This window comes from Mixophyes fleayi, chromosome 4, assembly GCF_038048845.1.
Source record: "Mixophyes fleayi isolate aMixFle1 chromosome 4, aMixFle1.hap1, whole genome shotgun sequence".
In the NCBI taxonomy this organism is placed as follows: domain Eukaryota; kingdom Metazoa; phylum Chordata; class Amphibia; order Anura; family Limnodynastidae; genus Mixophyes; species Mixophyes fleayi.
In genome coordinates, this window is record NC_134405.1 from 337527982 (window position 1) to 337544778 (window position 16797).

A 16797-nucleotide genomic window follows, 5' to 3' on the forward strand; every position below is an offset into this window, starting at 1 on the left:
TATTTTGTCTACCTTTTATGTCCCTGTTTTCCCTACTTTACAGCATGATGAGCACTGTGGCACCTTACAAATCATAAGGCGCATAATAATACACAGTGTGGTAGAAGGAGAGCAAATTGTATAACGAACAATTTTACACTGTCTTGGACTAGAACTCCCAGAAGGTGGAGCTATATAGAGATAATACATTCACCCCCTACATCCCTTACAGCCAATAGAAGCAAGTGTAGCACTGACCACAGTAATAGGGCATACACTGACTGACAAATCACTTCAGCAAATCACAGCTATCAGTGAATCAGATATAGAGGAATCCCACATACATGTATATTTATATATTTATAATGAAACTTTCTAACACATCAACAAGGGATTAAATCCAGACACACTGGTCACCTGGTTACACAGGAGGAGGGGCTCAGCTGTAGCTCCATCCACTGATACCTTCTATTGGATAAGTGTTCCACCATTCAGATTTCTTAAGATCATTTCTCCCAGCTCCTGACTCCCCCAGATATCTTTATACAACCTCCCAGTACCCACAATGCAGCATGAAGGGGCTCAGTGAAGGTGGCAGTGACGGTGTGTAAGTGTCTGATCCGGTCACACAGAGCATAAAAGGACATCTGTCCAGCCTCATAATCCAGATATATCCTCACTCTATCACAGGGAATATTGTCAGGTAACTGGATCACTTTCCTGTCATGTCTCACTTTATACTGATTATCATTATTATACTCCCCACACAAACACCAGGACTTGTTATTCTTACCAATGTATGACTGATCTCCTCTCCTGTCTATACTGGGATAACATATCCCTACCCTCCACTCCCCTGATTTACTGACATCCACTTCCCAGTAATGTCGCCCCGAGGAAAATCTCCTGGTGCTTATTACCTGATAATACTGAAATCTCTCTGGTATCTCTGGACGATTCTGGTTTGGTGACCTGGATGCAGTTTTCCGGTCATCTGATATACGTATATTATTAGCAGCTGTGTTTACATCCAGTAATATGTCTGTAAGTTCCTGCACATAGATCCCTATATTTATACCTGTTATTATATCAGATAATGTGTGTAATTTTCCTGAGATGAGACCCACATCCAGATCTCCTACACCATGGACCTGGTCATCTTGTCTCTCTCTGTCCTCAGTATCACACAAGTCACCTGTGTCTGGTTCCTGTAAGACAGTCACTGGATCAGACATGTTACACAGCTCCTCAATGTGACGCATCTTCCTGGACAGCTCGTTCTTCTTTATCTCCAGTTGCTGGATCAGATCAGAGACTGGGAGTGAAACGCTCTCTTCCTGCCTGGAGATCTCACACAGTACTCTCTTCTCTATGTCTTCCAGCTGTCTCCTGATGTCACTAAACAGGGCAGTGACTGTCTCTGTTACACCAGCTGCTTTTTCCTGATCTTCTCTCCTGCGCTCCTGCAGACTCTGGACTCTTTTCTCAGTCTCCTCTCTCTTTCTGGTCAGTTTCTGCAGAACATTTCTCAGTTTCTCCTTCTTCTTGTCAGCGGCCTCATCCAGCATCTCCACTAGGTGTCCCTGATGTTCTCCAGCCAAACTGCAGGACACACAGATACAGGCAGCGTCCTCAGTGCAGTAATACTCCAGGATCTTCTTATGGACGGAGCATTTCCTGTTCTCCAGGGAAGTGGTGGGGTCACATAAGACGTGTTCTGCTGACTTGCTGTGTACTCTCAGGTGATTATCACACAAAGAAGCCTCACAATGCAGACAGGATTTAGCAGCAGGTACAGGAGAGTGAATACAGTAAGTACAGAAGATCCCAGTCTCCTCCTGATCTGGCTGAGTAGACAGTAAACTCCCCACTATGTTACACAGAGTTATGTTTCTTATTAGTACAAGACGGGCAAACTAAAGATTATATGACTGTGACAGACCACTGGGTCAGTGATTCACCTTCACCAGCAGGAACAGCAGCAGCATGTACCCAAGTACGTCACATTTTTCTGAGGCAGGCTATTCTGTGTATTATCTGCTTCACTAAGAGGCATATTATTGTTATTATATATATTATTATTAGTGACAATAGTGTTATCGAGGAAAAGGTCACCTCTAAAAAGAGATAGGTTTTCAAAGAGTATCTAAAGATTTTGAAGGCTGTGGGAAAGTCTGATTAAGCGTGGTAGGGAATTCCATAAGTGGGGAGCAGCACGGGAGAAGTCTTGAAGGCGGGAGTGAGAGGTGGTTACCAGACACGAGACAAGGCGCAGGTCAGAGGTAATACCGCTAACAACCTTTTTGAAATCTAAAGGATGTCATTGCAACATGGTTTACCCTGCTTGGACTCTCCTGAGGATATGTGATTTCTGATAATGCCACCAATATTGTTAGAGCATTACAACGGGGGGAATTCCATCACATTTCCTGTTTTTCTCACACAATCAACTTGGTGGTACAGAACTTTTTAAAAAAATGCCAATGGCATGCAGGAGATGCTGTCTGTGTCCCGAAAAATTTAGGGTTATTTTCGGAATTGTGCGACATCATGTAGGAGAATGCAGCAGCTGCAACAACACTAGAATTTGAGGGGGAATGTATTTTAGTCTAGCAAAGTAGTCACCTGTGAAGTGAGTGCAGACACGGTTAGCTTGAGTCAAGTGATTGCCTTAATTATACTTTTTGAGAAGCAGCTAGAGAAATTAAACTAAACAAATTCGCTAACTATACTTAATTGTAGATTAAGTACTTAATTCGCTCAGAGCTATCAACATCTTGTAATGACGTCTCCTCCTTCAGTTTCTCTGGCAACTGGTTCTAGGAAAAAACTTAGCTTTCCCAAGACGGGTGGTGATGCAGATGAGTCAGCACAACATTTTGACATTTGCTCAGCTCTAAAAAAAATTGCCCAAAAATCGTGACAGCTTTGCCATAAAATGAACTACAAATTCCATGAGGGAGACCATTATCGACAATTACATCAAAGTACACAGACTTCTGTGATGGTGAATTCCAGCGGGGATGAATTAGTATTGTTTGAGTATGATGTACACAATGATGAGGGTGAATATGATGACAGTGTAGATTGCAGGTGCTGAAATCTAGCTAAGAAAAGGGAGCTACCTGATGCTGATATGGCTGGTAATATTTTGGGTAGCATGGCATCTTGGCAATTTTATGTTTTTCTACAGTAAACTTTCACCTTTTTTAGGAAGGTTTTTTTTTCTTTAAAAAGGTACAAGCTTTTTATTTACATTTTTGTTTCCCTGACTTAAAACCACTATGCACTTGAAAATAGGCTTTAGCACATGAGGTAGAGGGATTGGCACATGAGGTAGACTGAATGTATGAACACTCAAGTTCTTCATACATTCGGTTTTACCTCTTGAATGCCTTATTATTCCTGTATTCTAACCCATCCGCACGGGTATATAGCAACGACTTTCTATTCCTAAACTTCTCAATTACTGATGGAACCTGACAGGGTTGTCCCCTGTCCCCTATTATCTATTTGATGGCTATAGAACCCCTGGCGGCACGAATAAGACTTGATCATAGGTGCACAGGACTAGAGGTGAGAGGGTCATCCCATAAAGTGTGCTTATTCGATGACGATGTACTCCTATTCGTGACTAACCCGGAGACCTCGCTGCCAGTGATACACGACCTTCTGCTTCAGTTCGGGATAGCTTCTCTCTATAAATTGAATACCTCAAAGATAGAAGTCCTCCCTATAAATATCCTAACGGCCAGATTGCAGGCCTTAAAACACAAATTTATTTACTCCTGGAAATCTACCAGGCTTACTTATCATGGGATCCAAATAACCCCTCATTTGGATTCAATTATAGATCATAATTTCTCTCTTCTACACCAACAATTATTGAAGCTCATAGGGTCGTGGATGTGCTTCGAGGTCTTCTGGTTAGGCAGAATTTCAGCGTTTAAGATGATGTTCCTCCCTAAATTAATGTACTTATTCCGTATGCTTCCGTTCTGTTTTCCCCCGGGGTTATTAGCCAAAATGACCTCTCTGATGAAAACGTATGTTTGGAAGGCCAAACCCCTCAAGTATTGCTATACATCGCATGACTAGAGGGAAACTACAAGGAGGACTGGCCCTCCCTCACCTGACAAAATAAGTCTTGCATCTTGTCCCAAGTCCAGGATTGGTACCTTCCAAGGGGTGGGAAACCCTGGGTAGACCTGGAAACTGTGTGTAACTCAGAGTTCCCTCTGACAGACTTCTTATGGGTGCCTGAACAATGGAGACCTCCCGCGGAGACCTTGCCGACCCTTACTAGGGACACCTTGGCTGTGTGGGACCGTCTGTGCCGGGACACTGATGGGCTGGTACGCCCCACGACGAGTGTGTCATTGCAGGTGGTCGCCAGACAAATAGCAGATATAAATCTCTCTGGTTGGGTCAGTAGGTGTATTCAGACTCTAGGACACTTGTTGGACTCAGGGCAGCTTTTCACCTACTCTCATCTTAGTGACCTTTATTCGCTGCCCAAAGGCGACTTCTATAAATACCTCCAAATTAGGCATTTATTAACTTCTCCTCCGTTAAGAAACTTGGCGATAAGACCTCCCTTGGCCAGCTATTACTCCCCGTTAACTAAAGGTAGCAGTAAAGCTAGTATTACCCTCTGGTATTATATCCTACTGTGCCAAAACACTGCATCTAAGTCTAAATCTCAGATCCAATGGGAAACAGAACTCCAGATAGAATTGTCAGAAGAAGACTGGGAACATATCTTTGTTAACTTCTTTAAAGTGTCTAATTGCCTTAACCATACGGAGATGTTGGTAAAACTAGTAAAACTATTGATTAGCACGTAATCCACCCCAGATGAACTCCATAAAATGTGGCCATCCATATCCCCATTATGTTGGCGCAATTGTTCAGAACGTGGTAACCTTTTTCATATATTTTGGTCGTGTTCTGTGGTGCGTCCGTTATGGAACAAGGTTTTCCAATTGATAAGCTCAGTCCTTGGTCACTCGATTTCCTCCACGCCAGAGTTGGCTCTATTACAACACTATCCTCCTGCTCTCCCATGTTGGGATAGATATGTGACGGGCCAGGAGTTGATAGCAACCAGAGCAGCCATCGCTCAGACATGGAAACAATCTCTCCCCCCACTGCTGGCCAAAGTGATCTCTAAAATTAATTTTAACTGTGAAATGGAAAACTTAGGCGTTCCATATTCTACGTCAACATCATCCCCGCTGGTCAAGTGGAGAGCTTGGCATATCTATGTAACTGAAGGGGAAAGAGCCCCGTCACGTTCCCCACACTTGCCCACTAACAACACTGGTGAATGAGCTATTGTATGTAGGTTATTAGCTGGGATTACTATATTTGGCAAATAGTCATGATGATAATGCTTTGAGTTTGTATGCTTTCGGTGTTGTTGTGTTCCATTCCCACTATGCACCCCCCTTTTCTTTTTTCTGTACCCCTTTGAAAAAAATCCATAAAAAACAATAAAAAATTATTTTATTTGTTAAAAAAAAACAAAAAAAAACCAGTCAGTATTTAACTTATGTGCAAAACAGAAAACTAATATTCACCCCTTACATTGTAACATGGTTTTGTCCAGGAGACCTAAATAAGAAACTTCTTAATTTAAGTTCCTTAATGAATCAGGCCCCTCATCTTTATCTTGATGGCACTTTTACCAATGCATCCATGTATAACTTAGTTATTCTCCAAGAACTCATCACAGAAAATAAATAGTAATCTTAATGACATGGCCAGATCATCCAGCTGACTAGGTTGCAGCAGGGCCGTCTTTCCGCATGGGTGTGCTGGGCAATTGCCCGGGGGCCACAGGGGATTAGGGGGCCCCATAGGCAGGGTCCAGAAGAAAGAATTTTTTTTTTTTTTTTATCTCATTTCTTCTTCGCGGTGGCGATCCGGCTCCCTTCCACGCTCCTCCCCTCCAGAAGCAGAATAATGGAGAGCACAGTGTGAAATAGGGAAGACATGAAGGCAAGCAAATGTTTATGTGGATTAATCTCTGCTGTACAGCATGTTTGTTAATGTTCAAACACTGATTTTGTTGCAGGTAACAATAAATATAAGCTTAATTTTATCAATAATTTTCTATTCCTGTGAGTGGTTGTTTAGGTAAGGGCCCCAGTGCACTGCTTTGCCCGGGGGCCCATAATGCTGTTAAGATGGCCCTGGGTTGCAGTCTAGGCCATACTTGCCAACTCTCCCGCATTGTCCGGGAGACTCCCGCATTTTGCGAGAGTCTCCCGGACGAGTGTGGCAATCTCCCTGATAGGAAGGGGGAAAAATTTAGTTTAAACGCCGCGATTCACCCGGAATCGCGGCGTTTAGCCCCGCCCCCACTGTAAAATGACGCGATTTGCGTCATTCCGTCACGGGGGCGGGGCCAAAATGACGCGATTTCGCAGCCCCGCCCCCTGCACGCCCACGTCCCAGCCGGCATCTCCCGGAAAAAGAAAAAAAAATGTTGGCAAGTATGGTCTAGGCCATTAGGCTTTGGTGGGGTTGTTGTTGTTGAAAAATTGACATTTGTAATTTGTAAAAAGGCAAATGGAGATTAATGTAGAAAACACAGGAATATATTCAGTGTAGGTGGTGGTGATCAGATTTATTTAGTCACAACATTACAGTCATTTGAACAGTAATGCATGTGTTTTGATATGACATGTATTGGTTAAACCTTTGGTGTTCAGAAAGGTGTCAGCGGTGTAAGGTGGATGTGAAGCCACCAACGCTTTTAACTTAAACCAGTTGCTGTTTGTTGAACTTGGTAACACACTTTATTATGCAGGTAATCACTGTCGGTGTATGCTTTGTAGTACAGCAGCATTCGGGCAATACACACTTGTATATACAGGCTTGGTTGTATACACTTGTAGTGGTACACTTATATGCTTATGGATGCAGATTCAAGCAGGTTTGACACACTGCACGGCCGTGCAGGTTTATACTGTGGGCACAGGCTTTTCAATAGTATTTACAGAGCCTCCGGTCACCTCCTAAAACTTTGAGGGTTTTTGGGGAACTTTACTGTAATCTAATAGTGTGCAGCTATCAGAGCTCCATCTTCTCCCCTCACTGTCTGGCTGGAAGTGTCGACGGTTTTGGGTATTGGGGCATGCACAGTAGCACATATCGGACGCTAGGCGTCCTGCCCCACTTCCTCCTAGACCACCGGGGAAATGCAGGTTTGCCATGGAGATGGAGAGACAGAGCGTAGCGCTCCTCTTTCAACACAATTTACCTGGAGGGATTGTTGTGTGGTTGGGGAGGGCTCTCGCCAGTATCTATCCGTCCCAGACCATGCACCAGTTGGTTGTGGATGCTGTGCACTGCAGAGGACTGGGGTCTTAGGACCCTGTGGGACTGTCCCCTGGCCCCCTGGCATGTCTGCAGTGCTCTCACGGTTCATCCCTAAACCTGTGCTTAATATCCTGCCACCTGTGTGACATGTACAAAATTATGAATGTTGCATTTTATACTAGGAAATATTACACAATGCTGGTGCACACATAAATAATGATGTTCATTTACATTTTCTGGGGCCTACAGGTCACACAATAATTGCAGACTGCTACACACCCATAAATAAAAGAGGTTTCAATGTAATTCTAAACATTTATATATTTTGTGAATGTTTTGGGTTTGATATTCCCATGCCTTGCTCAACATTGTCGTGTCTGACAATATTGAAAGACGGTGGCCATTTTGGTAATGTATTCTGAGCACAATATAATTAAACATTTACATTCACTTACCTCTTTATGACCTGAGTCACAGATCTCTGAATAGGAGCCACAGCGTTCACCTGCTCTGTAATGTCCTGTTAAATGCAGTGCTTCACAGGGCTGGATAGATGGCGGTCAGTATGGTGCAGCCACTCCACCACAATCTCTACCAGCACCTCAACCTCTTTGTAGGCGAAGTTTGACTGCATACGCTTAGTGGACACTTGACGTCTCTTCCTCAGAATGGGACATTGTACAAAATCACTGTATAGCGTATTATTCCAATATGCAGCCTGATTCACAAAATGGTAAAGTACAATCCTTACCTCTCCAGCGTTATATAGTGTCTGCAGAGGCGAATTCTGCCGCCACTTGTTGTGTGAGAACGCCTCCTCCAAGTGCATCTTATTCATATGGTAAATTAGAATGTAAACCACGTGAAGGGGTCCCCCCTCAGGGGATCTGCTTACAAGATTCCTCGTGGACACAGAGCATCAAATCACATCTACTCATAAGTAGAAATCTCTATCTTCAGAACACTCCAGCAATCATCACATGATGAAGAAATGAAAACATTCATAGCATAATTCCATTTAATAATTTAACAAAATAAATGTATAAAACAATAAGGCAGGAACTAGTGTTCTCCTATTTGCGTACCATAAATAAAAGGGTCATAAGCACATAACAAAGGAGCAAGATTTATTATGTTAAATTATTAAATGGAATTATGCTATGAATGTTTTCATTTCTTCATCATGTGATGATCGCTGGAGTGTTCTGGAAGATAGAGATTTCTACTTATGAGCAGATGTGATTTGATGCTCTGTGTCCACGAGGAATCTTGTAAGCAGATCCCCTGAGGGGGGACCTCTTCACGTGGTTTACATTCTAATTTTACCATATGGATAAGATGCACTTGGAGGAGGGATAATCCCCAAGGGACACTATATAGATTATCTTTCATATCACTGTCTTTGCAACAGTACTACTCTATGTATATTCATTGTTTTGTTATAATACCTCCATGAGATTACTGTTTCCATATGAAGGACCTTGTCTGTGCTTGATCCACTTAGCGCCGTGAGGTATACTTTTCTATTGTGTGTATTGCTTTTTTTGGGAAGTTGGTGGTCTTTCCTGTACACCTTGGGCAGCTTTGTGGTTTGCATCAGCACCCATTCCTGTTACATATCCATTTTGATTTTTATAATGAAGGTTGTCTATAATAATTCAGTTCTTAGTCTGATTATCATAATTTTATTTTGTTGTTCTCCATATCTGTCATTTTAAATTGTAATTTTATCCATTCTAAGATAACGTTTTTCAATCCTTGTAAACTCTTCTGGGTTTGCCGATACATATGTATCTATTCATATTTATATAGTTAGTTTTATATTTTACACTAAGAGCATATTGTACTGTATTGATGTCAGGTAGAATATGAATGGTCTGTCTGCGACTAGATAACAATGAGGATCCGCCAATGAGCAGTGTCTGTATACATAGCGCTATCATTGGAACTAATCCTCTGTATGATGCCCAAAAAATAAGGAACGAGGAGTTAGGATAATTATATGATTTTTGGGCATAGTTGTCCTATCCTCTAATCACATAATTAATGTGGAACTAAACACAACATAAGAGTGTTTGAATCACATTAATTAGTGGGTCATTGACCTGGGCAAGTTTAGTTTCCATTATTACATTTTCATCATGAAATAACCATCAGTGCATGTAGACATGTTCATTAAAGAGTGACCGTCACCTACACACAGTTAGGGCAGCCGTTATATAGACTGAACCAGTCTTCGCCCTATCAATTCAGGTTAATTAGAATAATTAAGGAAATGCATGTAGTGCAAAATGGTGCAATTGCTCCAAAATCACATAAATAAGTAAATTATAATACAATGACACTGGCGTTAGAATATACTTCATGTAAGTGAGTTACTACCGTACTCATCTCCCAACGTCTTCCTCATGTGTGCTTGTCTGTGAATACGGGCACACGTGTGCACAGGTTACATGTGTTTCTTAAATACACAAGTTGTGTCCGCAGATGAATCAGACCCTATGTCTCATGTCTGCCCACGCTCTGTCCCTATAGTCACTTGTGCTGTATTGTGTCTGTATCATGTGATTTGTTCTGTTACATCCATGTATTTATTATTCTGCTTATCTGTACCCATTGTTCTTATCTGTATGTAATGTGGAAGCCTTGTGGCACCTTATTAATAAAACATAATAATAATTCAGATTTATATATCTCATTGGAGATAACAAATCACAATGTATCAGTATGAGCAGTTTTATTTTGTTCATCACCCAACAAGACATCAGATTAATGGAGTCACAGATCTACCTCCTAAATGTGGAGGTAAAAATAAATCAGGACAAAAACTTGGTCCTGTCCTGACCCACTCAGCCTCTCCCCATTTGTTGAAGGCCCCAAAATCTCTAATCCTCTAGTTGTCCTACAACATTCTGTACTATTATGCTGTATACACAGCATCACATGACCTCATAGTCACAATATTCATTCACAAATCTGTATAAATAACGACAAGAGTAATTACTGTCTAAAGAAAGAAAAGGCAAAGTTTAACATTACATAACGTGATCGATTCTCTAAATACAGCCCTGCGTCTATATTTCATTGTTTCCCTTGTAGACTGCATCTAATATTGCTGCACCTTGCTCTGTCTTCCGGGCAGGAAATCTCTGCAGAGGTGCCTATTTTGGCACAGTGATGCAGTAATTGGAGTAGTTATGTCTGCAATGTGCGCTCACCCAGAAGACAGAGAAGACTGCAGAATGTTTTCGTTTCAGGTACATGTTAGATATACTCTACTAAAGAGTGTATCTAACAAACAAATAAAGATATGAAGGGGGTTATATTGAGAAAGTAAAACTAATGGGTCTATTACATGTAATTATTACACAAATGTGGAAATATCTTTAAAGAATGTAACAACAACCAAATAATTTCTGACTTCCAGGATTATGTAGCATAACATACCCCCCCAACAGTCGAAAACAGGTCAAAATTAGCACCGTCCCTGATCTGCCCAGACCCTAAATGCTGCTTTGGGATGAAACTCCACACATTTGTGTATAAGCCACACCCCTACCAAGGGCCGCTATTCAGGACTGTCCCACTGAAATCAGGACAGTTGTGAGGTGGGAGCACAGTCACATGTTCTAGTTCTCCTGTTGGACTGAAGACTGAAAAAATTTGAGACTATTGGTGGTGAAAGTTTAAGCACATATTAATTTATGTTAGTTAATGTAAAGTGTATATACACGTATCATGTATATAGTGACACCATCCAGCACAGTGTACATTATATCACCTCATTGCTCTACAATGCTTCCTCTTTGTAACGCCAGCCTAGAATACAGACCAAGGGGTAAATGTATGAAGCTCCGATTTCTGCAAGTCACCGGAAATCGGCGACTTTCCAGGGGAAATTTAAAGCGGAAAACATCGCCACTTTAAATTTTCCCCTACAAAGTTGCTGATTTCCGGTGACTTGCAGAAATCGGAGCTTCATACATTTACCCCCAAGACTGGTGTCATAAGAAAAATGACTTATAGGGCCTGAGTCATTAAAGGGAGTAAAACATAAGAATTGGTAACTTTGCACCTTGGCAAAACCATGTTCCATTAGAGTTGGAGGTAAATTTAAAATGTGGAGACAGATTTATAGTTGATATAGGACATATCCTAGATCAACTGTAAAATTTCAGTGTAAAAATAAAGAAATCAATTATTTGTGTGTTACATGAAAAAACAGCCAGTATTTAACTTATGTGCAAAATAATAAACTAATTTACTCCCCTTGTATTGTACAGAATTCTCTACCATGTTCAATCAGACTTTCCCACAGCCTTCAAATCTTTTTAAGAGGTGACCTTATTCCCGATAACACTACTCACACTAATGTACCCTCACAGCCGTCCCAATCTCCACTCTGAGCCACACTCGCTCCTCTTGTTTCAGCTGTGCCCTCTTCCACTTACAGTGTCAGCTCTCTAATGAGCAGGATCCTCCATACCCTTTGTTTTCATGTCTGCATTTATTTTTGTCTACCTTGTATGTCCTTGTTTTATGTACTGTGGCACCTTACAAATCTACGATAATAATAATTGAAGGAGAGCAGATTGCATAACAAACAACTTTTTAATAGTGAGAATATAATAGTTATACATGGTGAGCCAGACAAATATGAATTTAATACAACTCAGCAATGAGGCATGCTGGGAGTTGTAGTCCAAGTCACCTTGTATTATGTAAGAAACAGTGTCTTGGACTAGAACTCCCAGGAGGTGGAGCTATATAGAGATAATACATTCACCCCCTACATCCATTACAGTCAATAGAAGCAAGTGTAGCACTGACTACAGTAATAGGGTATACACTGATTAACAGTTACTTCAGCCAATCACAGCTATCAGTAAATCAGAGATGGGGAACGCCCACATACATGTATATTTATAATGAAAGTTCCCCTCCTTGTGATATCACCAGTCTCTGGGCAGATTTCTTGTGATCATTTCTCCAAGCTCCTGACTCCCCCAGATATCTTTATACAACCTCTCTCTACCCATAATGCAGCATGAAGGGGCTCAGTGAAGGTGGCAGTGACGGTGTGTAAGTGTCTTATTGGGTCACACAGAGAATAAAAGGACAGCTGTCCAGCCTCATAATCCAGATATATCCTCACTATATCACAGGGAATATTGTGAAGTAACCGGATCACTTTCCAGTCATGTCTCACTGAATATTGATTATTATACCCACACAAACACCAGGACTTTTTATTATTTCCAATGTCTGACTGACGTCCTCTCCTGTCTATACTGGGATAACACATCCCTACCCTCCAGTATCCTGATTTACTGATCTCCACTTCCCAGTAATGTCGCCCTGAGGAAAATCTCCTGGTGCTTAATACCTGATTATACTGAAATCTCTCTGGTGTTTCTGGACGTTTCTGGTTTGGTGACGAGGATACAGTTTTCCTGTCACCTGATATATGTATATAATTAGCAGCTGTGTTTACATCCAGTAATATGTCTGTAGGTTCCTGCACATAGACCCATACATTTATACCTGTTATTATATCAGATAATCCTGTTTGTAGTGTCTCTGATATGAGATTCACATCCAGATCTCCTACACCATGGACTTGGTTATAATGTCTCTTTCTGTCCTCAGTATCACAAAAGTCACCGGTGTCTGGTTCCTGTAAGACAGTCACTGGATCAGACATGTTACACAGCTCCTCAATGTGATGCATCTTCCTGGATAGCTCGTCCTTCTTTATTTCCAGCTGCTGGATCAGAGCAGAGACTGAGAGTGAAACGCTCTCTTCCTGACTGGAGATCTCACTCAGGACTCTCTTCTCTAGGTCTTCTAGCTGTCTCCTGATGTCTCTAAACAGGGCAGTGACTCTCTCTGTTACACCAACTGCTTTTTCCTGATCTTCTCTCCTGCGCTCCTGCTGTCTCTGGACTCTTTTCTCAGTCTCCTCTCTCTTTGTGGTCAGTTTCTGCAGAACGTTTCTCAGCTTCTCCTTCTTCTTCTTAGAGGCCTCATCCAGCATCTCCACACGGTGTCCCCGATGTTCTCCGGCCAAACTGCAGGACACACAGATACAGGCAGCGTCCTCAGTGCAGTAATACTCCAGGATCTTCTTATGGATGGAGCATTTTCTGTTCCCCAGGGAAGTGGTGGGATCAGATAAGACGTGTTCTGCTAACATGCTGTGTACTCTCAGGTGATTATCACACAGAGAAGCCTCACACAACAGACAGGATTTAACAGCAGGTACAGGAGAGTGAATACAGTAAGTACAGAAGATCCCAGTCTCCTCCTGATCTGGCCAAGTAGACAAGAAACTCCCCACTATGTTACACAGAGTTATGTTCCTCTGCAGTGCAGGACGCTGCTGACACTCTGCTCTGCATTCAGGACAGGTATAAACTCCAGACCCCTCCTGTGTATCCAGCACACGATCAATACAGACCCGGCAGAAGTTGTGTCCACATCTCAGTGTTACAGGATCTGTATAAATGTTCAGGCAGATGGAACAGTCCAGCTCCTGTCTCAGATCAGCAGACGCCATCGCTGACAGCTGAAGAGAGAAATGAAAGTGAAAGACTCAGACACCAGAGGGATCACATTCTCCACATAGGGCGAGGCTGAGCTTGTCACTCATGTTATGGGCCTCATTTAGAGTCGGACGCAACTTACACGGACATCATAAGTGTAAATTGCATCCCGTAATTTACACAGTATTTAGTGTGGCACGGATCTTTAGATCCATGCGACTTAGAATACTATGGAAATTGAACACACACCTCTTTATGTGCCTTATGGGCCGTCATGCAAGTGTATCATACACAGCGCTCTGAAAAGCAGATAATTAAATAAAAAAAATAATCTAAAAAAAATAATTGTTCTTTCCCCCCTCAAACAGCACAAGGATTGGCTATGCTGTTTTGGAGGGGTGCACACCGTTTTTTTTTATTTCATTATTTTTTACTTTGTTTTTTAAATACATCAAGGTCTCTTGCACCAGCTGGAAGCACCTGCAAAAGATACGTCTCCTAGAGACCTATTTGCGGTTGCTTTCAACTCACAATAGCATGTAAAGAGCGTGAACACGCCTTTCCATTGCTAGGCTCGCCCACTAGCTCCCCTGTTCCACCTCTCTAAACGCAGAGAGGTACAACGAAGAGATCCGCCTCAGTCACGGTGCAAACTGAGATGAATCTGTGGCCAAAAGGGCTTTTTGTGCTGAACAAAAGGACTTACGTCTGACTCTAAATGAGGCCCTATATCTATAGGCTCAGTTATACTAAGGGACACAGCAATTTATTTGTTAATACCTAATAACATGATAAACAGTGTTAAGTTGCTGTGGCTGTGTAACCAGAAAACCTAACGCCAATATTCCATGTCTTTGTTAACGGCAATAGACCTTTTACCACCTGTAAAATCCCTTCTGAGTTCAGGTATACAGTGTGCACTGGAGAACTGATCTGAGACACACAAAGTTGTCTGGAATAATCAGTTCTGTTTTACTGAAACTGGTATAGTAATATTTATACAGAAAACAGCATACCCTCCTGTGGTTACATAGTATAATAATTACCACTATCCTTTACATTGTAGTTATGAGCTTCAATCAATTGTACAAAAATATCTATAACTCTTTCTCTCCAGACTTGTTCTTATCTCTATAAATTAGTTATTTCTAGGGGTTTCCAAAGTAAACCCTCTCACCCTTGACACATAGGTCATTAATCTAATTGGATCTCCTTTAGCTACTTAATCAATTTGAACTGATTGGCTTCTACATTAACTATTTCTATACAAGCTTATACATTGCTTAATTAAAAAGATCATAACTTCTTTTACAGTCTTACTATCTACCATTCTTAGAAACTGGTAATTATAGTACAAATATATACAATTTATTGGCTACACTACACTGTATTGGGCAACATGTGCCACTTATTTGTTAAAGAAATACTAGTGCAGCATGCTGGGACTTGTAGTACCACAGAATCTAGACTGCTACTGCTTTGATTGTAAAACTAACAAATTCCATTCACTTACGTATTCTATACCGTCACTTCTAAATTTACACACCGAGGACTGACAATACATGGATACAATAGTCCATAATGTCTGTCCTTACTACAAATACTGGAGCACAGATAAAGGACTATGTATAGTGAAAGTGATCTTTCTGAAATAGGTATAATGCACAGCGCTCTGAAAAGCAGATAATTAAATAACAAAAAAAATAAAAAAAAAATTGTTCTCCTCCCCAAACAGCACAATGATTGGCTATGCTGTTTGGGGGGTGGTGGGGGGAAGGTGCACACTTTTTTTTATTTCATTATTTTTCACTTTGTTTTTAATACATCAAGGTCTCTTGCACCAGCTGAAAACACCCACAAAAGATATGTACACGGCGGCTGGACAGTGCTTTCTAATAATCCTTCTACATTGTCCAGCCGCCGTGTACTTGCATTGCCCCCTTAACAGCACCAACAATAGTGTCGCTTTTACAACTGACGTCATTCTGTCTGCCGTCCACTCGATCTGTGGAATTTCTTAACATGTCGGGAATGCTACTTTCACAAATACAGAAGTGGAAGTTGCTCAATTAATTTGTAGGCTCATAGCAGGTGCATGAACAGGTGGGGTTATCCTAAAAGGATAAAACACAAAAAAAATTCCCCCAGCCCACTGCTATAGCCTAACTCTAAACAGTGAGAGTCTCATATATTTGGGCCATACACATATGTGTTTTTAAATTGAGAGCTAACTTACCAAAGAGGTACCCTAGAAGCCTCCAAACAGCAATGCAATGTCAGCACTCCCCTCAGCTACTGACACCAACATGCCTCTCAGACAAATACAGACATGGAAGTTGCTCAATCAATTTATAGGCTCATAGCAGGTGCATGAAAGGGTGGGGTTATCCTAAAAGGAACAAACACACTAAAAATTCCCCCAGCACACTGCTATAGCCAGCAACAGACCTGCTATTTCTACTGTAGATAAAAATGCAAAAGTCTTAGTTGCACACATTTGCAAATGTATGTTAAAGCCACCGGCCACTCCACGGCACGTTTGCTAATAGGGTGGTCCTAACCAGGGCCGTAACTAGGTCTGTGCAACAGGGGCGACCGCCCAGGGCGCAAAGCTGAAGGGGGGGCGCAATTTAGGAATATTTTAGGTTCATTTGGTTAAAATTGAGGTCTAGGGGGGCGGCATTTGTCTTTTTCGCCCAGGGCGCTAGAATTCTAAGTTACGGCTCTGGTCCTAACTCTAAACAGTGAGAGTCCCATATATTTGGGCCATACATATATGTGTTTTTAAATTGAGAGCTAACTTACCAAAGAGGTACCCAGAAGCCTCCAAACAGCAATTCAGCACCATGGGAATACCACTTTCGTCATCACGCGGTTGGGGTAAGTATTGTGGGTGTTATCAGCATCGATATTTAGTATCCAGCCCACTAGGGACCACTGTTTG

At 41.7% G+C, this 16797-nt stretch overlaps 1 protein-coding gene across 1 annotated transcript; it reads right to left on the reverse strand.

Moving 5' to 3' along the window:
* Positions 1–400: 400 nt before the first annotated feature.
* LOC142150885 (E3 ubiquitin/ISG15 ligase TRIM25-like) lies at positions 401–16165 on the reverse strand. The gene is made up of 3 exons (XM_075206059.1): positions 16090–16165; positions 12292–13876; positions 401–1849 (listed from the first exon to the last, which is right to left on the reverse strand). Exons 2-3 carry the CDS (start codon positions 13865–13867, stop codon positions 486–488), a joined length of 2940 nt encoding a protein of 979 aa, XP_075062160.1. The 5' UTR covers positions 13868–13876; positions 16090–16165; the 3' UTR covers positions 401–485.
* Positions 16166–16797: the final 632 nt, after the last annotated feature.